The sequence below is a fragment of the Sparus aurata genome, chromosome 19, assembly GCF_900880675.1.
Source record: "Sparus aurata chromosome 19, fSpaAur1.1, whole genome shotgun sequence".
NCBI lineage: Eukaryota > Metazoa > Chordata > Actinopteri > Spariformes > Sparidae > Sparus > Sparus aurata.
The window spans coordinates 10,324,949-10,351,492 of record NC_044205.1 but is presented as its reverse complement, the minus strand read 5'-3'; the positions used below and the strand labels follow the sequence as shown (position 1 = coordinate 10,351,492).

The following is a 26,544-nucleotide window of genomic DNA, read 5'->3' as shown; positions in this document are numbered from 1 at the left end:
TGAGCAGGGGGGCAGGGCCACCTAAGCGGTAGGAGGGATGCCTGTGGAGGGCGGAAGCAGCAGCGGCTCTGCCTCAGCTGCCCGTCACCCCAAGCAGAAGCGCAAGGCTCACAGTTTATCTATCCGGCGCACCAACAGCACAGAGGAGAGGCCGCCGGGCATCCTAAGAGGAGACATGCTGGAGGGACAGGTGAGGGAGACACACATCTGTGCTTTTGGTCGTCTCTCTCTCTCTCTCTCTCTCTCTCTCTCTCACGCACACACACACACACACACACACACACACACACACTCTCCCTCTCTTTGACAGGTGCAGACAAACATTATGTTTATACAAAATATACTAACATATTGATTAGTCATGACCCCAGAGTTTTTTTGTTGATTTTCTCAAATAATATGAAGCGGGAAGGTCTTGTTTTTTTCTTAATTAGCATTTTTGATGGTGTCTTTGTTGTGATGTGAGGCTGTTTTTTCCTCACTCAGAGTACAGTACCAGCCGGTTGAGCAGCATTGCTTTTATTCTCACCCGGGTGTTGCAACGTCTACGGCTCCATGCTACAATGTAGCTGCAGGATCTTACCTTGGTTTAAACTTCAACGTGTCAGTGCTGGGTAGACTTAACTTGACACAGCCAAACCTTTTGTGAAAGGCCTGGTCTGGATGTCCGTTTTGGTTACTGATTCAGTTTTGTTAAGACAAAGGAAGCTACTGTGACTGCAGCCATCAAGTTAGTGATTAACTCTGTCCAAGCAGGTTATTTAAATTGGAGCCACAATTGATTTATCTCTTCCAGAAATGGGAAGACCATAAGCCTTTTACACAAGCAGGCACTTCCCGATGCAAACCAGCAGCAAACGGTTGAGCTTGTTCACTGCTGAAAAAGTGCTAAAAGCTTTATTACTGTTGAATCAAGAGCATCCTGTTTGGTAACATTTGGGAGTTGACTGTTTAATGACTTCAATGTATTCGGTCTGAAATAATATGACGCTTGGTTCTGTCAGTATTTCCCAGACTTAGTTTTGGCCATGGCAGTCATTTAGCATTTACTTTCTCTGCTTGACAATGTCCTTGAATTGTCAACCACTAAAACTAGAGCTCAGCTTGCACTTGCCTGTTGTCTCATCAAGTTTTAATATAGGTCGCTTGTCGAGGTCTGATTAGTCTTTTCAGCGGCCCTTTTTGTCTATTGCCAAGACATGCTGGCTCTGTCCATGTACCTGGTCTACCCCCCACAGCACTGCACACAGGCAGCTTTATAAAGCCATACATAAAACACAGAATGCATTTTCTTCAGCGCTTTCAATGCTGTCATTATTAGCCTGTGTGCACTCCTGGTTTTAGTGCCAGAACTAAGCAGCTTTGAATTCATAAAGGCTGCCTGTTGTTTGCTAATTTAAAAAGTGTGTTGACATGCGGCGCTGACAGAACGGTCAGGCGGTGAACGTCACTGTGGCAAACTATTGGTTTTGAACGAGCGCCAGGAGAAGGAGTGACAGACAGTCAAGTGTTTGGTTTCCTGTTCTTTCAGATGTCTAGAGAAATGAGCAGCAGCTCTTGAGGCGGGCTGTCAAACGCAGCCCTTCGAAACACATTGTTTTCATGGCAGCTTTTTACTTCTCTGTGCATTCTAGTCGGGTGTAGACTGGTGGTCGCTTCTAGGAGTTCAACATGGAGGTAAGACAGTCAGTTGAAATGAGTTTGACTGGTTGGACCCTGACTGTTGTGTGGCTGGTCGGTAGTTTGTTGTTATGTAGCCCAAAATGTAGCATAGCATACAGTTTTCATACAATTGGTGGTTGATTTATCAGGCAAACATACAGGCTGTGTTTCACAGGAGATAAGAGAGCTGCTTTTAATTTGTTTAAGTGGTGTGTGTGTGTATTAAATGAGTCACCCAGATGTCTCTGTGGCATAAGATACTTGTTTGTCATTGTAAAATTATGTTTGTGCTAATCAGCCATATTTGATTGCTTTGATGCTTTAATTTTTGAAAATATTCAACCATTTTAATTTAGTTAGCATTCAGATTTTTAAAAACCACTTACTGTACTGAACACTTTATAATTAAAAAGAAATTGTCATGTTTGCAAGGATCTGAAGTGAGTGCACTTTGTCACTCTTGCTTCCCACAGCAGCTTGATTTCTTGTCAGGTTTATTTATTGTATTGTTCTTCGCTTGTCTCTGTGTCCAGGACTCCAAGCTGCCCCTGTCCTTACGGAGCAATCTTCTTGACCTTTTCGGCCAGATTGAACGGGAGTTTGAAAATCTCTACATTGAAAACATCGAATGTGAGTAATGTACTTAGATTTTATGGGCACATACCTGACTGTATTGATCTTCAGGTGTTGATTGACCAAGCGGTGTTTGCTTGCCACTGTGCTAACATTACAGTACGCCGGGAAATTGACTCTCTGAATGAGCGTCTGACCGGAGATGGACAGACTATTGAAGGAGGAGACCCCACCAAGGGAGCTCTGAAAACAAAAGGTACAGTATTTCCTTCATAATCTGTGGGATGTTTCAGTACAATTAACAGACACTTCTGCTTCTCTGAAAATTTAAATGGAAAATATTAATGGGATTGATTGTGATTTCATTTCATGGTAGCTGAAAAATGTTCCCAGTAAATTACATAGTTTCAGCTCTTGAGCGTGGTAAACAAGGATTTAAATCAATACATTGTTAAAAGCTGATAGTTTAATTAAAAAAATCCCCTAAAAGTGGTTACTGTATATGATTCATATTATATACAGATACCATACCATATATTTTCATGATCCATCAATTCCCCAAAAATTGTCTATATATCTATATATGAAAAAATACTATACTCTTCACAAGCTGGTCTGCGTTAACATTGTGCACTAAGTTGATTAAAATAAACAGCATTTCCAGCTCCACCATATTTGATAATCTTGAACTTAGTTTCAAAGGATTTCTGGCAAGAGATGTAAGACAAGAAGTTCTCTTTAACAATATTTCACTGATGTCAAATAATTTGTCCTCTGTTTAAATTGGACTGAGATCTAGGTTCAGAACCAGATTGCATTAGAGGGATGTTTCATCAAGTTAGCTCAGGAAAGCAGGGCTTATTGTAAATAGGACTGCAACAAACAATAACTTTATTCCTTGATTCAACGCTTGAATGAAATATAAATTGTCAAAAAATGTTCATCACAATTTCCCCAGAGCTCAAAGTGATGTTTTTAGATTTCTACTTTTGTCCAACCAACAGTCCACATCCCAAAGATTCTTCATTTACTATCATTAAGAAGAAAGTAAATCCTCACTTTTAAGGAGCTGGAACCAGTAATTATTTGCCTGGAAAAACGACTGAAACAATGAATCGATTATCAAAATAGTTGTCAACTAATTTTCTTTCGATCGACTAATTGATTAATTGACTAATCTTTGTGGCTGTAATTGTGAAAACCCTGTCTAGAATGAGCCCAACAGGATAATTTTTTTTCATAAAGCCCCATCAGAACTGATGAGATCAGACACATTCAAGCCAGGGTTAAAAACTGAAAAAACCTCAGGCATCAATACAAAATGTAGCCACAGTGCCACACATAATAAATGTATGATGAGGGTAAACTAAACAAGAACAGTTAAAACAACTGCAATTAACAAAACATGAAAAAAGCCTCGTGCAGAATGTTCTAGGTAAGCAGACTTTGGCTATTCCTTTTGTTCTTTTATTAGAGGAATTTCATGTGCCAACAGCTAGTTAAATTTTACTTGCATTGTATTTAAAATCACATATGTTGACAGGAATAATGTCCAGAAAAAATATGACTTCACATTTAAGTACACAATTTTAATGGACTATTTCAAAATGTGATACATGTACTGCAAAGTACAACCCTACATACCAGACAGTGGCCATGTTAGTCTAGAGCAGAGGTTCATAACCTTGGCAACCATGACATGGACCAGACGGGCCTTGTGATATGTAAAAAGGTTGACATTTACAGGTAAATAAATCACAAAACACAATACAGCACAAAAATGGCAATTGTATCAGCCGGCCCTCTGGGTTTTCACGGCCTGGTACTGAACGACCCATGGCTTTGTATTGTTTTTGTTATTGTTGAAGTGTGCGCAATTGCAGTGACACTTGATAAGACCATTAGTGCAGCAGTGAAACCAATCAATGAGTTTGTCCCTCAGTGGAAAATTTCATACAGTGTGCTTTGTCTCTCCATCACACAGCCAGCCACAGCACCAGTCAACTGTCACAGAAGCTGAAGACAACCTACAAAGCCTCCACCAGCAAGGTATGTGGCTCCAGATATGTTAGCCTGTTCTATGTTTGGATTATGCTAACAGACTATCAAAAGCCCCTTTGTTGCTGAGTGAGTTAGGTCATGATATGTAAAGAGTGAGTAAACAAAATGAATTGTGACCTAAAATCATTCCTGTAAAGTTCTCATGTTTAGTTTTTTTAGACTTATAGGGGTAAAGGAAACTTGATTTTGAGCATTTATCACAAAATGATATTTCCTTTGACCTGTTCCTTTTTAATCTCTTGGCCATGTAGCGGTTGTACACTTTCCACGGCAAAATAGGTGGACCTCGCAACTTCAGTGTGGCCACATGGGAGTTGTGGGGAGGAGATTCATGGGTAACTTCCTGAATGCTCTGTTTGTCACTAAGCATTGTGGGGGCAGCTGTGGGCTGAGTCTGTTTTTAACTGCAGTCTGACCTTGACTCCTCATCTCTTCTCTGCTCTGCACCCGGTTGCAAGTCACTTGGGTAAACGGCTGCAATTGTTTAAAAAAAAAAAAAAAAAAAAAAAGTAAAATAAATGTATAGAGTTTCTCAAATAGTTAAATAGATTAACTTAATGCTGGGAGGCCATTACGTAATACTCTAAACCATCTACCAATGAAGAAAACTTTGTCAACCACTTGAGTCCCTCTCCACCAGCTGTGTCAAAATGATATGCAAGTGTCAACTGTCAAAATCTCAAAACAAATAACTGATGTGGTATTATACAAGTTTGTCCCACATCACAAGACCAGTTGGTCAGGAGTCAGAATGGTCCAGTTTAGTCAGACTGGCCTCAAACTCGGCAGTGTTCGGTAAAAAAAGGCCTCTTTGAACAGCTCTTCAATGAATATGTTTATTTGTGTTCTTGCCAGTTAGTCAGTTAATTATCGATTCAACTTTGACGTCTGTTCTAAATGGGAAGCTAACGTTACTAGTCACTAAGCTTATCTCAGTTAGCATAAAGACTGGAAACAGGGTTATGCAGCTACCCTGGCTCTGTTATACGTGAGAAAAAAATCTGCCTACCAGCACCACTAAAGATCACAAATTATCATGTCGTATCAGCTTGTTTACGCCATGTTTCAATGATGATTTGCGTTTAAAAATCTTAACTTTTGTGGTAGCTTTTGGACAGAACGTACACACTTGTGTGCCACAGGAAGTTAGCGTAAGAATGAATTAGCTAACTGGTTGATGAACGTGATAAAGTGACAGCATATGTAGCTAACATTAGGAGCATGCTAACTGTATAACCTATGAAGTGCTTGCATATCAGTTAATATGTCTTTTAATGGGATATTTCACAACTAGGCCAACCTCCTAACGAATTATTAATCCATACAAAAACTGAAGTGTGCCAGACTATTTCCTTTTCAGAACCAACCACTTGGAGTTTCTGCTGCTTGCTTGCAACTACTTAGTATAACTTCCATAAAACAACAAATACGTTTTTAATTGTACAGATAACACAAACAACATATATAATGTAAATGTCCAGTGTTTATGCTAAGCTAACCAGCTGCTGGCTTTCCCTAAATGTGGAATGTGGGATTTCTTTTGCAAATGTGAGTGAAAATTAGAGCCTGAAAAACAATTTGGGTGCACCATCACAAATGACTGTAGAGTTACAAGTGCATATTAAACTGGCAGTGGCCAAGTTTTCTGCTTTCACGTATGATTATAAAGTTAATGCTGAGTGCACAGTGTTTGTTTACTTTGGTTCCCCATAAACCTCGATGTCGCTTACAATTTTGTCTGTCACTCTGGAAAAGAAAGGTTAACTCATGATCCATACAATAAAACCATGAGGGAAAAGTTGTCTGTTGCCATTTTAAATTTCAAAATTCTTAGTTGTGATTTGATATATTTTTCAACTTCTCATCTCCATTCTCGTAGTTTCAGCTTTACCCTAAAAAGTTTCCTTTGACAGAGCATGTCTTTAAAGCAGAGAAACAATATGAACGCAGCCAAAGTCTGAGCTAGATGAAGAGTGGGACACAAATTCCTCTTCTTAATTGAATGTTGAATAAGAGGATACACAGGATCAAGGGAGGACTTCTTAGATTAACCTCCTGACAGAACTAGCTGCTATATAATATACGGCTAACATACCAGCTGGCTAAGAGTTGTGATCAAAACTAACTGTATTAAGACTGACGGGGCTCTGGAAACTAATGATCTGCACTAACTTTATTCTCAGATTACCTTGACTGGAATGGGCTATTCTTCTTGATGCTCACAGCTCATTGTGTTTTGGTGACATGAAACAAATAAGTTAATATTGTACTGTTAAGTGAATGTATACACAGCAGACACAATGCAAACATACATTAACATAGTCTGACACGAGGGAACCAGATGCTTTGCTGCTGTGTCTAATTACTACCAATGATCTCAGCTCATTGCTCTGGTCAGCCGTCTGCCTGCAGCAGCATGTTCAGTACAGGTTATGACCACTCTCTGACTCTTGAAACTATGATTCATCCTTTAATTTGAACATCTGGATGCCTGCAGTGACTAAAGGCCCCCACACACCGCCCAGACGTCCAACTGCCTTATCCGACCACTCTCCGACCACTCCGTTGCCTCTTGTCTGACCCGTTCGGCAGAAAAGTTGCATTGAACACACCGCTTCGACGTGCTGCCTACGCCACAGTAGCGTGTACGTTCTGCGCTTGCGCGAGATGCAATAAGCGGGTGGCGCTTGTGTTGTGAGTTGTAAACGAGAACCTTATGCACGCAACTCTCTTTACTTTCGATCAAAACGAAACTTAACTATTTCCGATAAAAAACAGCTGCATACTAAATATGCAGCGAGGCATTACCAAACTTACACAAATTTATTCGTCCTGAACGGACGTAACAACTAGTCTGGTGCCACTACTGCAAAACATGAAAACGGGGAATGACGGAACGGAGAACATAGAAAAACAAAGCGCACACAGTATTCCGTCCAACTAGTCTGGTGCCACTACGTACACGCTACTGTGGCGTAGGCAGCACGTCGAAGCGGTGTGTTCAATGTAACTTTTCTGCCGAACGGGTCAGACCAGAGGCAACGGAGTGGTCAGAGAGTGGTCGGATAAGGCAGTTGGACGTCTGGGCGGTGTGTGGGGGCCTTCAGACTTCGCATGCTCAGTCGGATCCGACAACGTCCGCGCGGCTCCGAAAGCTTCCGACACAGCTGAACACACCAAACATATGTGTTCCCGACCTCGTCCGAGCCTCTCCAAACGCTTCAGACGTCCGACGGTTGGGCTGGTGTGTTCCTGCCTTAAAGGCCATACATAACCAGACCTGTAGATATTTTAAGAGGTGCACCACTCATGTCAGTGCATGGTGACAATCTATCTTTGCTACAGCAATCCTCGAATTGGCATATAGACAGTCTTCACATAAAGTCTCCAGTGACACACATTTAGTGTAATTTTAAACCACAAACCTTTTGGCAGTTTGAGAATCATCCTCTATGAATGCACACACACACACACACACACACACACACACACACACACACACACACAAGCTACCATTCAAGGGGCCTGCATGACAGCTTCCAGGTATGAAAAGTGGCTTGAATCTGCATTCTGTCTAATGGCCAACAGGGGGCGATTCTACTGGTTGCAAAAAGATGTCCAAATGTATGTAAGTTAATGAGAAAATGACCCTACATCTTTTTATTGCCACGGTAAACAGTTTTCTAATAAGTTTATGGAGTCAATTACTTGTTCCAAGTCCTCTTCAGTGAATAATGGTGCCTGTTAGAGTCAAATAGATGATAAAGCCGTATTTGGTTTAGGGCGTGGCTAGCTTGTGATAGACAAGTGGCTATCACAGAGTGACCCTGGGTTCTTCTCAGTCAGATCCAAAAACCAAGATGGCCACAATCTTCATGCCAAAACTGAGGCAACAAAATCGAATTCCACATTTGAATGGGTGATGTCACGTCACTTTAATGATTGGAGTAGAATTCAATAGGAGAACCTCTAGAAACAACCATAATAGTACCAAAATATTAACAACATTATGCTAAGGCTATCAACTGATTGTTAAACATATTCCAAAACATACAAAACAAACTTATCTAGTGTGGAAAAATCCCCCAAGTGTCACAATGAAATATACACGAATCATCCGTCCATGCATTTTTATTGCATTTATCTAATTTCAGTAAACGTATGAATATGTGAAAGCTTTTCCTGCTGTCAAAACAGAGAGGAAAAGTTCACATAGTCAGAGTTAAAATGGCAGAGGAAGAGAAATGAATAATTAGTTGATCATGTTGAAATGTTGCATTTATAATGAGGTGTGCCAATTAACAGTGTGAAGAAATAATTCATCTGCAGCTGTAATTGCTATTCATTATTCTGTGGTAAACCATCTCTCCGCAAAATTATTCTACTGATCCATAAATATATCTCTTCAGCTTTGTATTATTTCTCACTTATTAATTGTAACCTTATATCTCTGTCAGGATCCTGCAGGAACAATAACTCTTTTTTTCCAGAGAGCTGTAAGGCTGTCAGCAGGTTTTGATCTGACGCTCTGAAGTAAAGTTAACCATGTAGTCAAAAGTGAGCCAGTTTCGTGATTCCAAAAAGTCAGACAGTTAATCCCAAAGAAAGCTTGCTCCCAGACTAATTTCACCCCGTGCCTCATCTGTTCATTTATTATCACAGACCAACTATATAACTAATAATTTTGTCTCTTAGTTAGTAAACTCAGTAGATTCAGTTGTTCCTGTCACTCTGTCATATAAGGCCCTGTAAAGTAATCGGCATGCCCGTCGGTTCTAAAAAATTATATTGTAGTTATTTTCATATTACTTGGCCTTTAATTTAAGTAAAACTATGTTTTATTCAGAACCCTTTCTACATTACTTGTTTCTCCATCACATCCTCCTCTCCTCCCTACTCAGATTGTGTCCAGTTTTAAAGCCACCACAGGGTCCCGGGCTTTGTGCCAGCTGCTCAAGGAGTACGTGGGCCACCGAGACGGCATATGGGACCTCAGTGTCACCCGGACTCAGCCAGTCGTCCTGGGCACAGCCTCTGCAGGTACACCAAGTCACTTTACTAATTAATTAATCATGTCATTTAGTGCAGCATTGTTCCATATACAGCCTACACGCTGCCAGGAGGTTTTCAATGAGAAGGATTAGTCCATGCTAAAGGGGTAGCCTGCGATATTTATATCATATCACTGTCAAAGTAATAGGTGCAATTAGCAAAAACTGTAAGCATAGTTTAGATGATTGATGGCAATTAAAAATTGTCAAAAGTAATTCTCAAAAAGGACCAAACTTTAATAGCTTTACAGTGTTATTAAACATAAATTCCATCATCCGCCATCGCAATAAACTTCAGTAAGCTGCTCACTTTGTGTTTGCTTATATCCTGTTGTACACAATCTCACCATTAAGGGGTCCAGAAATTTCAGACTAACCTGGCTATCTGGTTAGATTTAACCAGATAGCCAGGTTAGTCTGAAATTTGTCTGCCACTGTTTAAATACAATACTTTACAATATTAAATAATTTCCTGATTACTGAAGACAATGTGAATGGCTTCATGCTGTCTACCCCTGCTGTCCCCTCACAGATCACTCAGCTCTGCTGTGGAGTATAGAGACTGGGAAATGTCTGCTGAGGTATGCGGGCCATGCAGGATCAGGTAATAGTTCATAACAAACTTAAATATCTTCATTTGTCTACAACCATGCAGACATTTCAGAGTGTATGATGAGATTGGTCTGTACAGCATTCATACTTTGTATAGTAAGGTTAAAAATTGTCAATGTTTTTTTTAATTTAGCAGTTGGACCTAAATGGATGAAATTTATGGAGCAAGTTCTGTCATCTCTGTTTTCATTGTATACTGGCTGATTTATGTCTAAAACATATGCTGTAGGTTATTGGGAGGTAAAACAGTGTGTCTGAGAACACTTTTTCACTTGGCTTGTAGGAAAATTAGATGTAACATTATTTCATTATTGTTCTCTCACAGTCAACTCCATCAAGTTCCACCCCACAGAGCAGATGGCCCTCACAGGTATGTATTTGGATGCATGTGCATTTATTTTGTTGAAAACTAATTTAAAGGGGAATTCCGGTATTTTTAAACCTGGGGCCTATACTTGTATGTTTTTAGTGTGTAGATATATCATTCTTACCAAAAGTTTTGGAATTGAACCAGCAGAACTCATCAACAAAATCCATAAGGGCAACTCCCGACCGCCAAAGTCCACGTCAAAGTTAGTGTGCCTGTTTTTGCCATAGACAAACTGTTATCCTTAGTGCCTGAAAAAAGTTGTGAGATCAGTTTTGTAACCAGAAACATTCTCATTCAAGGAGACACCTCGCTGTGAAATCTCATCAGAGGTGAATTGGTGCAGGAAGACAACAGTGGAAAGAGTTGAAGAGAGCAGTTTGGACTTTACCTAGAAGGAAAACAAGCAATAATTTATTTTCATATTCATGTCTGACTATATAAAACTGATTTTGACAATCTACATGAAATGTAACAAATCACCTCGGGAGACTTTTCCTTGAACGAGACTTGTGCATCTGGTTACTTACTCTTAAACAGAAGGTCTAATTCTGTCAGAACCGTTTCTGTAATGTTGTCAGACACAATAACAATCTTAGCCTGTCGGTGGCAAACACACTTTTTGTGGACGCAACTTTGACAGTTGCCCCAAAGGATTTTGTTGCAGCTATCGCAGCTGTGTTGATCTACTTGAGCGATTTCAAAACTTTTGATAAGTATGAATCATTTACACACCAAAACGTCTAAACCAAGGCCCCAGGTTTAAAAGCTTGTGAATTCTCTTTTAATATTCAACATTTTAGTTATTTTAATGACTATTAGTATGTAGATATGAATGTGTTGTGTTTGCTGATGTGTACTTGCGTTTCAACAGCTTCTGGGGATCAGACATCACACATCTGGCGCTACATGGTGCAGCTTCCTGCACCCCAACCACCACCAGATGTCAGTGTGAGTAGCTTTGTACTGTTTTCTGCTTGAATGTCTTGGAATATGATGTGTGTACATTGGCTGAGCTACTGTGTGCCTCTGTTTGTGCCCCCATAGGCTCCATGTGATGACGACCAGGACTCGTCAGACAGAGAAGAAGGGGAGGTGGATGGCGAAGGCCCGTGTGAAGTACCCACTGTCCGGGTCCCCACGGCAACCCTGAAGAGCCACCAAGGTGTAGTGATTGCAGCTGATTGGTTGGTGGGGGGTCGTCAAGTGGTGACAGCTTCCTGGGACCGTGCTGCCAACCTGTATGAGGTGGAGACATCTGAACTGGTTCATGCACTCACTGGTGGGTAAACTGGCTGAGACGTTGTGGTATATTACAGTATGGCGTCTGTTGTCTTCATCTTCTGGTAGATATTTTTTATTTTCAGGTTTTTCATATTTTAAATATTTGAGTATTTATGTGTTGTTCATAGTTTACATTGAGTTGTCGTTATATTGTTATGCTTTCATGTTGCACAGCAGGCATACGTTTAGTGTTTTATGCATTTATCATGTCATTCAGTCAGATATGTTCCATCAATCTTTGCTTTCTAATTATAAATAAGTGTCAAATCAACACCTAGACAAAGCAGGTCAGCCCATTGTTTCATCTCATCCAGTCATTTAAAAGGAATGTGGCTCACAGCTACCTCCTTTTAAGAAGATTTTTAGAAAGCAGTTGTGAACAAAATTGGCTGTTTTTTTTTCCGTCCACTTATTGTGACTACACAACGAACAAAGAACCCAGTCTACACTGCTGGAATTGGCAAGAGAAATGTAGTTGTCATTTTGTACCTCTTCAGCAACAAGGGTTAGTTGAGAAGATTAATCCCACTCTCATGTATGATGGCTCAGTATAAAGATACAGCCAGCAGTTAGCTTAGATTGACACTAAGCCTCGAAAGAGGGGAAAACAGCTAACCTTGCTCTGTCCAAATCTGCCTACCAGCACCTCTTAAGCTCAGTAATTTTATATCTTGTTTATTTCATCCGTTTGAAAACTCAGGTGTAATAATGACATGTTGCGGTGTGACTGGTAGTTATGTACCAGAGTTTCTGTTGTTTTTTTTTAATTTTGTTACAGGCTGGCTGGTTTACTGTTTCCATTATTTGTCAACAGCTAAGTGAACCAGCTCCTGGCTTCAGATTAAGCATCCAGATCTTAGAGTAGTATCATTATTCTCATCTAAATGTGCGCAGGAAATAAATTAAGTGTAGTTTCCATAATGTGGAACTATTCCCTTAGATAACAAACATGTAGAACGTGACCTGCTGTTTATTTGGCTACACAGAATTAAGTAAAGTTCTGACTTATATGCTCATGTTATTTCTTCTTACTGTAGCTATTTTGTGTTTTTAAATGTGCAATAGAATGCACCTTTCAGGTTCATACTTTTATTTTGGGTGTGTACTTGAATATTGTTTTGAGCTTTAATTTTTGCATTAATTTCTCATGCTGTCCATTGTTGTAGCCCCTCCATTTACCCTCTGTCTGAAGGCTCAGCATGAGCTCTTTTCTCAGTCAGAGCAGAAAAGTCTACTCTGATAGGTCAGTTCTCACAAGTCTGAGCAGGTTCCGCCCACTGTGTGTCCATATAACCTCTACCAGTTTTTTCTAACAACAGCTCTGCTGAGGGTATGGCTGGGTCCAATGACTGTATAGTGTGACATCACAACTATAACCAGACGGCTCATTTAAAGGCGCAGTTTCTAAATGTGGACTAGGGCTGCCCGAAAAATCGAATTTTCATTGTCATCACAATTTGAACATGTGCGATAAACACATCGCAAAAGACTGCCTGACACACTATAAATAAGAAAAATTATTTTGTTTACATGCGCCATGCATGCACCTTGAGCATGCCGACATTTAGCCTATCAGATGGAGCCCTGGACACAAGGGCCAATCAGATGAAGCCCCAGGTAGCCCTTACCTGCCCTGATAAAATTAATCGGCATCAGTTTGGTGGTGATTGCCAGGTTATGATGGCTGAGGGAGGAGAGAAAAAACGATGAAAATGTGGTCGACGAAGACCTTGTGGTGAAAAGAAACAGCACTCCTGCTATATGGACTTATTTTGGCTTCAGGAGAGATGACATGTTAGAAACACAGGTACTGTGTAAAACAGGCTGAGCAGTTGTTGCAACCTCCATCACCACCTGCAATACAACCATAAAGACCTACATGAATAATTCAAATCTAACTCTTAGCCATCATTAACTGTATAGTTAATAATATGCAAACTTCAATATTTGTTTATTTATCGCAAGTTATATCGTCATTGCAATATTGAACAGTGTTGTCGCACATCACAGATTTTCTTAATATCGTGCAGGCCTAATGTGGACTGTGTGCATTTCTCTGTGGATTAAGCATTTGGATACCTTCTCATTATTTATGTTATTATTGCATTATTATTATGTTGCACCTAGACCTGCTTTATAATACATACATATATTTAAAAAAACTCACTTTCTACAATATGGGGCCTTTAATGACATATAAACCCATAGGGTTCAGTGTGTTTACTATTATGATTCTGCGTACAGGACATGACCAGGAGCTGACCCACTGCTGCACACACCCCACCCAGCGCCTGGTGGTCACTTCATCCAGAGACACCACCTTCAGACTGTGGGACTTCAGAGACCCGTCCATCCACTCTGTCAACGTCTTTCAGGGACACACTGAGTAAGTCTTTCCAACATCCACACACACTGTTCAACCCTCGGTTAGCCATCAGTCAATGTTCCTTAAAAGTTTTCTCAGCACAAGTAGTTGCTATTTGCTGTAGTCGTTATTTTGCCCAGAGGGTGGTGCTGTAACATCTCTCTAGTTAAGTCTAGTGTGAATCAATCCAGCACTTTTATTTTTTTCCCCTTTTTCCTTTTACAGTGCCACATTAATTTACAGACCCTTTTGGTCTAAGCCAAATCCTCCACTTGCCTCTCATTCATTACTGAGCACTTCTCCTCACTTCGACGGTTTGCTTCTCTTTCTCCCCTCTCCTCCTCTCCCTACCTCGCTCTCTCCCTCGCTCTCCTGTTCATTTATCTGTCCGTTTCTGCGTTAATCCCCCACTCTGTGTAATTTGGCACTTCGCTCGCTGTTAACACTCAATTGCAGACGCTCATTTCAAAACGATGACTGTCAGGCTTGTCTGTGGCTTTCAATGGCAGCCCTTTTTAAAAGGCGTAAGAAGAGTGTGTGTGTGTGTGTGTGTGTGTGTGTGTGTGTGTGTGTGTGTGTGTGTGTGTGTTTATGTGCATGTCTACATGTGTGTGCTGGCTGGCTGGTACTCTCTGGCAGCCTTTGATTGCAAGTGGGGGGATTACATAGAGCTCATTATGTACGACCCCAACATGTATAATTCCTGCAGATCCCACTCTAATTCTCTCCCATAGACAATTGCTGTAATGAGATTAAGCACCAGTGTTCCACAGTTAACGACAGCCCTCCTCCTTTCCTTCCCTCCATTCTTCGTTCCTTCCCAGAAGGCCATCAATAGTCTTTAGAGTGAAAACTTGTCCCTCAGTGGTGCATTTAAAGCGACTACCAACAAAGACTGTCTCCTATTCTTAAAACGGATAAAAAAAATACCGTGAGGATAAAGGCTGAAGACACTTTTACTGTTTCGCAGCAGTGTTCGTGAGTAAGAGTAGTGCTGCCTCTTGTCATATCAAGTTCTCTGATAGTGAGCTGGTAATAATGAGTAATCGAACTTAAGGTGGCTTGTTGTTTATCAGCAGCTGGTATGTCTGGGGCTGCAACTAACAATTATGTTTCTTATCGAGTAATCTGCTGATTATTATTTTAATATAATATATAACAAAGTCCCACATGATGCCTTCAAATGTCTTTGAGCCTTTCCTCCCAAAAATATTTTGTTTGCTAAAATGAAAGAAAATGAAAAGCAGTATATTTTCACAGGTTTGGGAACTTGGAAATACTGTAAGTTTGGTATTGTTTGCTTAAAATGAAATCTTTACTGCTAAGCAGCTAAACAATAAATGCAGCTGGCTTTTGTCTTGATCGTCTCATTGGTTAATTGAATAATCCATTTCAGTGGCAGTGATCCTGCCTTAAACATAGTGTTTTACAGTAAAACATTCCTTCATATACTGCTCAGTGCCATAATCTACCAAATATTTTCTGAATGAATTCTCTAGAAGAGAGTATTTGTTTGGATGTAAAAGGTTGCTTGAACAATCACCAAATGCATACAGTTTACTCATCCCCAGGTTTTTTGCACTTTCCAGTTTGTGAGCAATTTTTGTTTTAACCTGACCCTACAACAATAGCAGATTGCCATTTCTCCAGCTAATTTTCCAGAATCTCCAGTGTGGTATAATGGCTTGGCATAAATGGCATAATCTCTGCATTCCTCCCGTAGAACCAGCAAAGAAGGGGGGAGTGTGAATGGTTTAATAGGCAGAAGAGGTTGAGAGCTGGAGGGGAGGCAGCCTCTCGTTTTCACCGTCTTCACTGGCAATTACAGCTAACGCTTCCTGACAGTGAACCGCGGCAGCTAAAAGTGCAGCATACACCCTCGATCCCACCGCCCCGCCATAATTGCAGAGTAATGACAACTGCACGTGAGCTAACAAAAAGGCAGAGCGCAAACAAGAAGTGACAGCAGACTTGCTCTACAAAACGAACGCCATGTAACGTTTGTCTCTCCTGCCATCGATGGCTTTCGGAGACATTTGATTGCAGTAGATAGAAATGCTCGTTTGTGTGTGTGTGTGTGTGACAGTGAGGGTGAGTGTGTTGGGGGGTGTCTCTATGCAGATTTGACATCCTGTCTCTGGAGGAATACACCAGCACTTAGCAGGTTCTCAGCGACTGTCAGTTTTGCTGCAGCATGGCAAAATAACAAAGTGCTCCAAAACCTCTTAGTCGTCTCTACCTGAATTGTTTCATTTACATGTTCTCTTTTAGGCATTTGGCTTATGCTGTCATCCACTTACAATGAGTACATTGTAGTTTTCCTTGAGATTTTCATAAATTCACACATCAATCAGTACACACTCATTAGGTAGGAGGATGAGGATCAAAACCACAGTGGCAGAACACATACTTTAGTTTACTTATCTGATTTATATATTATAGAAATGTTCTAGTAGGTAGATCAGTAACTAGACAGGAAATGTGGCTATAAGACATTAAAGGTGCAATATGTGAGAATTCACCACCTGTCAAATTCATGCTCCAAGCAAATGGGGAGCAGCATATAACCAAAGTAACCACTAACTGCTGCCAACTATAGCTGCCGTCAGTTAGTTAGCTCAGTTGGCCATGCAGCTAGCAGTCCTATTAGCTGACTCTGCCTGAGCTCTACTGTTTCAGTATCGTCTCTTGATGTACAAAGTTGTTTTACAAGACAAGATGGGCCAGGGGTAGCTGGTTAGCATGCTAACTTCAGAAGATATCTTTCAACACTATATTCAACACAGTACTTGGATACGTTTTGTTTTGCATAGTCAATAGACACATTTTTGGCTATTTGTACAGTAACTTCTTATATAATATTCAGCAGTATACCGTTTCTTATATCTTTCTCATATTCTTACATGTCCTACATTTCATGTCACACTTAACTTTCATAAAATGAAAGAATGTCTTAATACAGAGGATTTACTTAATTAGGAACAATTGTACAAATACATTGTCCTGTCTGGCCACATAATTTCTTCCACCTCACATCTGATATTTGCTCTTGCAATCCACAAGAAATTAGACATCATCGCCGAGCTAACTAAAGATAGCAGTATTCATTAGTTTGATTACTGTGTGAAAGCAGCCTGAAATTCATACACTGCTGTGAGGCAATGAGCTGTGGATGTTAGAGTGATTATTTTAACTCGAAGAGTGTAAAACTGACTTTAAAGAGCTTCCATCTCAACAAAGACAGGGCGCTTTGAAGCCATTATTGCACAGAATTTGAAAAGTCGGTTTTATTACATTTTTTTTTCATTGAGGTGGCTGATGCTGTAGTTATGACTGACAGACAGTAAGACTCACACTCTAGTATGACCTCAGTGTTGGCTGTTAGTCAAAAAAGTTTGGGGTGGAAAACATACAGAGGTATTTTGTCTCCTCCTCCTGAGTGCCTCATCTTTACAGTTTCTGTAATCTTAAAATCACTCCAAATGACCCTTTTATAGTTCTAAGGGACATTTTAGCTTTACGTTTGGTGTAACATTCAGCTCACTTTAACATCACTGACTGCAGAGATGTCCCATGATCCCCTCTTCCTTCCAAACTCCCCAAGTCTCCCATTCGCTGCGAGTCTTGACCTTGGCTGTCAGACACACTGCAGAGATGCCATTAAGTACCACTGAATACTCCCCTCCCTGCTCACCACCCATTCTGAAAACCCTTTAACCTTAATCAACCTTTTAATCAATTACCTTGTCTGATTAAACTCCCCACACACCTCCCACCTAGCATAACTCCTATCTTTGCCTCCCTCTGTCTCTCTTTACCTCTTGTATTCCCAGGTGGGCTGTACCCTGCAATGTCAGAAGGTGCCTGTAACGATACAGCAGTTTCCTTGAGCCTCGGCCTCTCCAATAGGACAAAGTTTAGTCCCCTAATTAGCCCTTAATGCCATGTCAATTTGAATTAAGGGGGAAGCCAGTTTTAGAAAGAAAATCTGGATGTGGACTATAGACTGTGTGTATGTGTGTGTGTGTGATGGGAAACTACGCAATTCTTAATCAAGAATCAGCTTTTTTTCTTTTCTTTTTTTCAAACTTCCCCACTTGAATGAACAGGAAGAAAAGGGAGAAGGAAAAAAGCCCTCAGAGGAGAGACTGACATACAGTAATAGATTGGAAATATTAAAGGTCTATTAAATGAATGGCTAGGCCTGACCTCAGCGCTATCATGTGGAGCAGCGCATCACGGCTGGTTGGATAAAGGGCGGAGGAGGGGGATGCTGTATGCATATAAAGAACATCTCTGCCTCCAATCTGCCCAACATAGCTGAGGATGTGATGTAGTAAAATATATTGTGTATTGGGCATTATTTACCTTTTTCATCCCATCAGTTATTTCCTGATATGCAGGCTGGAGTAACACTCGCATGAGACTTAGAAGTGCAAGAGTAAAGTGGACAGTGGTAAAAACCTTAACCACTGGAGGTCAGCAAAACCAAGATTTCCAGCTGCTGTTTGGCAGAAATAGCCATAAAAAAATAAAATGTGATATTATTGACAGGTTTACTGTTTGGATAACACTAGCATGTATCATGTAGATTATTATATAACAGAATATATGGTATTTATACAAATCATATGTAGATACTTAAATATCTTAATCATGTAATTGCCTAATTATTTCTACTTATGTAATGCTCCTACAGTGTCGTTATTCTCTGCTGTCAATTGGTAAATGCTTTGTTGCATTTTTGAGTGGGCAGGATGCATGAAAAATCCATCACAATAAACTCAATTGGAAAAAAATTATAATGGAAATGTTTGTTTTTGCCAGAATAAGATAAATACATTACACTGTACCTCATCAGTGGAAATCCAGATTTGTAAATCTAATATTGTTTTAACTCAGTCAGCTAACAGCAGGACAATACAGTGGTTTCCCAACCAGCAGTTTTCAGGGGGTAAATGGAAAGCTAAACTAATGAACCAAACCCAACTAAAAAAAGAAGAACTTGTGATTTGATTTAAAATAAATCCACATTGTGTTAGAAAATAAAAATAAAGAATTAACGTCTAAATAGAATGTCATTTTGGTACCAACTTCAGTAAACTTACCGTAAATCCTGTTAGCTGCTGGAACCCAGTGACATTGCATTTGAAAGAATGTTTTTGATCACTCTCTTCAAGTAGAATACCAGAATATTTTTTTGTCTGTGGCTATCCTTAGAATATTGTATGAAGTGAAGTCACTGAGTACCTGAAACCTGATGTAAAACTTTGTAAGAGGAAAGCAGAAACCATCTTTCACAGCGTCTCAGCACCTCGTTCACGTCGATGGTGTGAACCCTTTCAAGTCCTTCAATCCCTCAAGTTGCGCTGACACCTCAAATACTTGCGTGATAGGAATGTGGCCTGTATGCAAGTGTGATCCTGTCTACATTTCAGTTCCTCATTGTTTCCAGGTGTTAGCTTGTAATTGGAAGTCACATTACAAATCGCACAGTGCTCAACTTCCTGGTGTTGTACCTGGCAGCTCCTCTCTTGGTTCAAGTAGTCTCAATGCTTAAGTGTATCTTAACATATCACTGTGACAGATGTGCGGATCTGTCTCATCTTGTAGGTGTATGAGTAATTACAGCGTCTGTAGGAGAGGATGATTAGTGTGGCTAAAAATAAGTATTCATTCCTAAAACTTTTCAAATTTTCTCGAACTAGAAAAAATGTAAGCTCTTTTGCTTTAATTTTCTATCAACTCTTCTCGTTGCACCTGAACTGGGTTGTCCAGTACAGTGTGAATCTCCTGAAACTGACTCCAGTTTGAACAGACTGGAAGAAGGGAGAGTATATATTCTCTGTACAACAACTTGACTCCCTTTGTGCGTGTGTCTGTCTTTTGTAGCACGGTGACGTCGGCAGTATTCACAGTGGGTGACAATGTGGTTTCCGGGAGCGACGACCGCACCGTCAAGGTGTGGGATTTGAAGAACATGAGGTCGCCCATAGCAACCATCCGCACTGACTCAGCTGTGAACAGGTAAGTGACAAAGGAGGGTAGTGACAGCAAGAGAGCTAAAACCTGCAGGTCCACTTGTTGCTGCAAGAAGGTATTTTCTTTAACTTTCATTTCCATCAATGGAAAAAACAGGATTGTTGCATTTTTGATTAACTTCTGTGATTGTCACTGACTCCTTTTACATGCACAGTTATATTGATACAGGTAAAGTAAACATGTTCTGTTTGGATATTCTAAATTTAGCTTCATTCAGAAAGTAGTGTTTTCTGAGTACAACATGGGATATGCCAATATCATACAGGTTTTAGGAGCATGTTTTGGACCTGTGGATTTGGACATTTAGAAAATGCTTCTCAATTAGGTTTTTACAGAAGTTTGCATGTGCAGGATTCAGAGAATTCCAAAGATACTTAACAATATTTGTCAACCATGACTGCTTTAAGAACTTATAATGGCCATCTGTTGGCATTGCAGTTGTTTATCACGTCAATGATCCTCAAGCTACAGAAATGTTAAAGGCCGTTCTCCTATTTAGTAGCAAACTGCTTGAAATATGGCACTTGCACTTACAGTAGTGAAAAGTGAAATACTGACAACATGTTGGATTCAAAGTGGGCGTGATCTGATCTTTCAGGATAAGCGTCTCTGCCAACCAGAGGATCATCGCTCTGCCACACGACAATCGACAGGTCCGACTGTTTGACATGAGCGGAGTGAGGCTGGCCAGACTTCCCCGCAGCAACAGAATGGTAAGAATGGGAACACAGAGTGGAAGTGGATGGCTGGTCAATCAGCATCATTAAAACTAACTGTTTTGAACATGTGTGCGCAGGGGCACAGACGGATGGTGTGTTGCACAGCGTGGAATGAGGAGAACCAGTCGTGCAACCTGTTCACCTGCGGCTTTGATCGACAGGCCATTGGCTGGAACATCAACATACCTGCACTGCTGCAGGAGAAGTGATGCAACTGACACACACGCATCAACAAACACAGTAGCGTAGGAGGTGGTATACATAAACACTGTAATCTGTGGCCTTGCACATGCTAGCGTGTTGGAAGTGTGAAGCAGTTTACTCATTGTGTTTTTCATAGATTTCCAGCTTCTGAGATGTGAAAAACATTGTTCATTATCACAATTAGTGTATTGTTGCTTTCCAGGATACAGCTATTAATACTGATTGATAGCACCGGACGAAATGCTCTGTCATTTACAGGGCTGCAGCTAACCAATATGTTCTTGACTAATCAATAGTTGTTTGGTCTATGAAGTGGAGAAAGTCAGAAAATGATGAAAAGTTTCTCAAAGCCCAAGATGATGTACTCAATTGTCTTGTTTTGTCCTCAATCAAAAGATATTTTACTGTCATACGATTTTTTTTAATTTTTTGATTTAAATTCTGGCATATCACACCTTTAAATGTTGCAGCTCTAGTCACTTATTGTTGGCTGCAAAAACATCACCTGGTGTCAAGTGACTGACCACTTCCAACATTTAGTGGTGTGTATGAGGCCACAGAGCCGATCCCCTGTATTTGATCCTTTCACTTATTTAGCATGAATCGTGAATAGTGACGTGGCTGGACTGAACCTCTCCTCCCTAGCCTTTTTCTGTTTTAAAGTACAAAGTATATATATTTGACCACAGTCATAGGCTGCTGCTCACATCACTGTCGTTTAGTTACTGCTGAATGGTTGCTCTTGCATGTAGATAAAAACCCGTTTTGTGAATGTTACTTGTAAAGTCGTGAGAGAAAAATTCTAATGCCAGGAGAGTTTGTAGAATATGATACGAAGATGTTCTGTATATATTATGTCGTGGCCTCATTAAGTGACCTGTGCTGCAGGCTGTCGCTAGTTCGTGGATTAAGTGTCTTTACGGTTATCTACCTTTTCGTGGGTGGAGTTTGGCAGAGATAACGCGGCTCTGTGAAATGTTTTTATCCTTTTAGTCAGAATATTTCTTATCATGGAGCAAAACATATCATATCAAGGCCTGCCAGATGACCTGCTGTGTCATTCAGTTGTCTTAAAAAAATGTTTTCGCACAGGATCGGATGTCCTGTCTGAAAGTCTCAAAATCACTCGTTGAGATTTGAGTCCTTGCCTGTTACCTTTGATGCTTTTCGGTTCACACTCAGCCTCCATATTTTCCAGATTTTGTTGTCAATATTTCACACTTCTGATACTGTAACTCTGCCTTGTTCCATGTTTACAGTAGGATTTCATTTTTTTTAAGTGTTCCTCTATTCTGCAAAGTGTCAAGAGCATAGCAATAATGGAAAAAACGACAGCACTTCTGTTGCTCACAAATCTTTTGTAGGTCTGTGAATGGGATGTTATCATATTATAATATTCCCTACATGTTACAGGTGTAGATGTCACTACTTTTAGCCATAATGTGCACCCACATTTCCTTGTGTCAGTGAATGACATCCTCTTCACCCCCGTCGCCAACTCTGAGCCCTGTGTTGCTGTAATGCGTCATCCTGAAGTGACGTTTGTTGATTACTGGTTATTTCTGTGCTTCAGTAACAGCCTGTCAATATGAAGTTAGAGTGTTTGCACTTTGCATTGAACCCTTAGCCTTGTACCGACCTCTTGCACCTTTAGTTGTAGATGCCGCTTTTTCAGTCTGTGAGAGGCTTTATCCAAAATACAGAAGCAATAACCCAGCTCCTAAATGTTTCTGGTGCTCAGAGTGAAGCCCATTTCCGTTTTGGAATATGTGGATATGACTTGAAATCTGCACTGAATCTCAGTTTGAGAATTATAACTAGATTTGGGTTGAACGTCATCAAGGAAACTCTATTTGTACTTGTGCAATATCCGAAACATGAAGTCATGCTGTAGTTTTTCATCATAAAATGTTTAACTTATTTCAGTGCTGTATATCCCATAATCTTACGTACTTGTGTGACGGATGTAGATGTAGTTCAGTGTACATAGGTTTGAATTACTTCGCCAAAAGTTGGCTTCAGGCTACACTTCTCCGCTCCTTCGACCAACAATGGAGTGAGGATGGATTTTGAAGTAGCATGAGCCTAAAAAAAAAAATGTAATCAACTTATTTAAATGCCTTACCATTGCATTGAAATTGTGCATTAGCCTTATCCATCTGAGCATCAATGCACTTTTCCAAATGCTTGTTAAATAACTAATTGTGTTCCACTGCACAGTGCAGATAGGATTTTACATTCCTGCTTCATTCAGGGAACTCAATCTCTCGCCCACTGATATCAATGTCATTTTAATCCGCAGGTAGGAAAGGCGAGTCCGATTCGCACCCCACATGAATCCTGACTCGGAGGAAATATGATTTTTGGATTGATACATTAAATTATTACGTGCCAGATCGGAGGGGTAAAAAAAAAAAGTGGATAGGCTTTCGCGTCATTGTCGCAAGTCATATTCACCTCCAACTTCATTATGTGATCTACTTTGCATACTTTATTGTGACGGGTACGTGCTCTCTGACACTTTCCAATAAAAATGTGTGATTTCCTTTTCCAGTCTCTCGTGTCTCATTTTCTCCTTATTTAACACACCCCTCTCACCCTTTCATTCCGTTCAATAAGGGCTGTATCACTTTGAAAATCACACCTTATTCATCTGGATGTAAATTCAGTGTGGTGGAATAATCCTGTCTTGTGTTAATGAGTGAGGAACTATATGTGAGGAACTTTTAGCTATTTCACCCACGGCTGTTAATAAGACCCATAATATTTTCATAGTTTGTTTCATTGCTAAGTTGTTGTCTGGCTCAAAACGAGCCAAAGTGTTTCAACTTGGTTTCTACGTGTCATTTCTCAGCAGTCACACAGTGGCGGAAAAAGCACAGGTGTTACAGAACATCCTTTTCGCGCACTACTGTACTGCTCAAGAGTTGGGATAACCTCTCTCTGTTTAGAGCCATGTGATCTCAGGCCTTTCCCCTCAAAATAAAAGTCAACTTGTGTTTCACCACTTAAATGCTTTTACTTTAAAGCTGCAGTAGTAGATAGTATCAAATGATTGCTTTGCATCAGCAGTAAATAAATACAGGACTCGATGGTGAGCCTCTTTTCTTGACAACGGCGGTGTACTGGGTAACACTGGTGTTGTCACAGGCTTGTTAGTCGGTTGGGAAAAATGGCACATTTCGCCACTGCAACGTCAACTGTGACATCACAATTGGAGGTGTTCAGTTCAGTGTGACGTCACAATCACGCCAATCAAAATTTTCCAGCACATCATTAATCTCACTAAATTCATCTGTGACATTTCCAATTGTACTGAAGGAAAAAGGCCTTTTTAATTTTTTTTTTTTCAACTCCAGGAGGAGGTATACCAAACCGAGAACTTCAAGGATGTGTGCATACCAAGTTGTAAAGTCTGAAAGCCTCTAAAAAGCTGTCATTGCAGATATGAAGACTTGATAGCTCATATCTATTTAGCCACTTTAGTAAACAAACCCTTGTTTGTAGCACACCTGCATTGCAATGGTGAGTAATTCGTCGAAATACAGTAACTTACTCTCTTATGCATTAAAGATTTACACAGGAAAAAAACATCTAGTATTGTAAATACTGATGTGGTTTTGCTCAAATGGCACTTTAATGTCATAGTTGGTCACATCTGAAGTATATGCAGCTGCAGTTTGGAAGTCCAATCTGTATACATTTTTCTCTAATCTTGCATTTTTTCTCAAATAATTGAATATCTTTTGGCCTCACACAGCTAGTTAATTGGGCCAGAACCTATATTTATTATAATGAATCAATAGGCTCGTGGCTAAGAAACTATGGAGAAGTATGACCTGGGCATGCAGCTCCCCGTGGCTCTACAGAGCTAAGGAGTACATTTCGCAGCCAAGGAGCCTGGTATTTTTCGCAGGAATTGGTAGAGACCAAAAATGGAGCTAAAAGAGAGTCAACATCAGACTTAGCTCATCAGGTGGCCAGAAACATGACTCCGAATGATTGATAACTTTTGTCCGTAACTGCTGGATGTAAAAATAAGCAAGTTTCCCAACAAGTAAAGTTAAATTGACTTAACTTGTTTACAACTTGTTTCCACTGCCTCCAAGTGGCCCAAATCAGTTGTTGCAGGTTTAGATAAAACAGGCTCACAGTTGTAACCGCTCTGTGCCAGAACAAATCGCAAAAAAAGTGACAAAGGGCCCCGAACACACAGGGCTCTTTTATAAGGGGCCACAACCAATACAGTCTGGGATCAATTAGAATAATCTTGAAACAATGCATTGTGTCTAATAAGGATTTTACATTTTTAATATTAGTCTGGAATTAGTAACCAGTTGTCAAACAAATGCAGCCAAGTGCGCAGTTCCTCTGAAATGTAGTGAAGTACAGTAGAATATCTCAAGTAAATTACAATAACCTCATATGTATACTTGTCTCGAGTAAATATACTTTAGCACCAAGAGGAGGACTGGATGATTTTTTCAAAATGTCTATGTTGAGGATGGACCACTCCAAAAAGCAGGTATCATCCCTGGCGGTCTCAGCATACATGTTGAAAATAGTGTCACAGTTAGTGTGTTACGGCTGTCAGATTTCATTGAGAAACAGCACGACACTGGGGAGAGAGAATATTCCGTGGAGTCTTACCTCTCCGTCCTCGTCCATTAGATTAGAGCTGGCTGGCTGTGACCAGTCACTGGAGCAAATTGTCAATTATGATGTTTATTGTGGAGCACACAGTCGACTCCGTGGCCTTAGGGGGGAAGGGAGGATGCTGCCGAGGAGGCGCACCTCTCCCCTCTCCTCTTCTTCCTCACTTCATTCTTCCTCCGGGCTAATTCGGTGGACTGGTCTGTATGACACCTGCCACCGAGCCTAAAAGAGATAACCATTTCCCAGTGGATTTCCCCTGGGAGAGACAGGAGGGAGGGGGCTCTTTAATATTTGTCTGGATGCTCCTGGGGGGCTAGCACTGCCTATAGAAGGTGACCATGAGGCTGACAGAGTGGAAATCCCCCGATATCAGTGCTCCTTATTACAGTTTTGTGTATCAATTGTGAGACGAACACAATTTAACGTGTTTAATCTTCTCTAGCAGAACTTGATTAATCAAAAAACTATCAAGACAAGGTAAAATTACAAGATTTTGTGGTTTTATTCACATATACAGTACAAACATTCACTTTTTAATTTGTTACTGAAGTGCAATTTACAGACCTTAGCAGCAATTCTTCATATACTTTAATTTACATCATAATTAGACGTTTGAGGATCTCTTTCACATATTCGTCAACATCTTTTATACATTTCTTTACATATGTACACTCTTAGATACAATATTGCCATTCAGACATGCCTTATATTTATTATCTCTCAAAATAAAATCTGTTTCCATGGCTAACACTGCCAATCTGACACACAGATGAGGAATGTTGTTTCCTGTGTCGACAAATCACGTCAAGTGGAGTGTAAGCAGATGATGAACGCCAACGACGCGCGCTGATGAAAGACACAACACTAACTCTTTGTTCTGATACTCACAGACGAGATTTACGCAGGCGGATTTCCGCCGCTACGGGGAGAGCTGACGCAGGATTTCCA

General features: G+C 40.4%; 1 protein-coding gene across 2 annotated transcripts; it reads left to right on the top strand.

Annotated features, from left to right (window-relative positions):
* Positions 1-10: 10 nt before the first annotated feature.
* LOC115569750 (WD repeat-containing protein 37-like) lies at positions 11-23,489 on the top strand. Of its 2 annotated transcripts, XM_030397827.1 has the most exons (14): positions 11-190; positions 2,196-2,292; positions 2,396-2,491; positions 4,220-4,284; positions 4,548-4,631; positions 9,198-9,336; positions 9,880-9,951; positions 10,285-10,329; positions 11,201-11,277; positions 11,374-11,608; positions 13,855-13,996; positions 19,868-20,002; positions 20,616-20,730; positions 20,814-23,489. In XM_030397827.1, the coding sequence occupies exons 1-14, from the start codon at positions 38-40 to the stop codon at positions 20,943-20,945; spliced, it is 1,587 nt and encodes a 528-aa protein (XP_030253687.1). In that variant the 5' UTR covers positions 11-37; the 3' UTR covers positions 20,946-23,489. The 2 variants fall into 2 exon arrangements, with proteins under 2 accessions (XP_030253687.1, XP_030253688.1); XM_030397828.1 differs by lacking the exon at positions 4,548-4,631.
* The last annotated feature ends 3,055 nt before the right edge of the window (positions 23,490-26,544 follow it).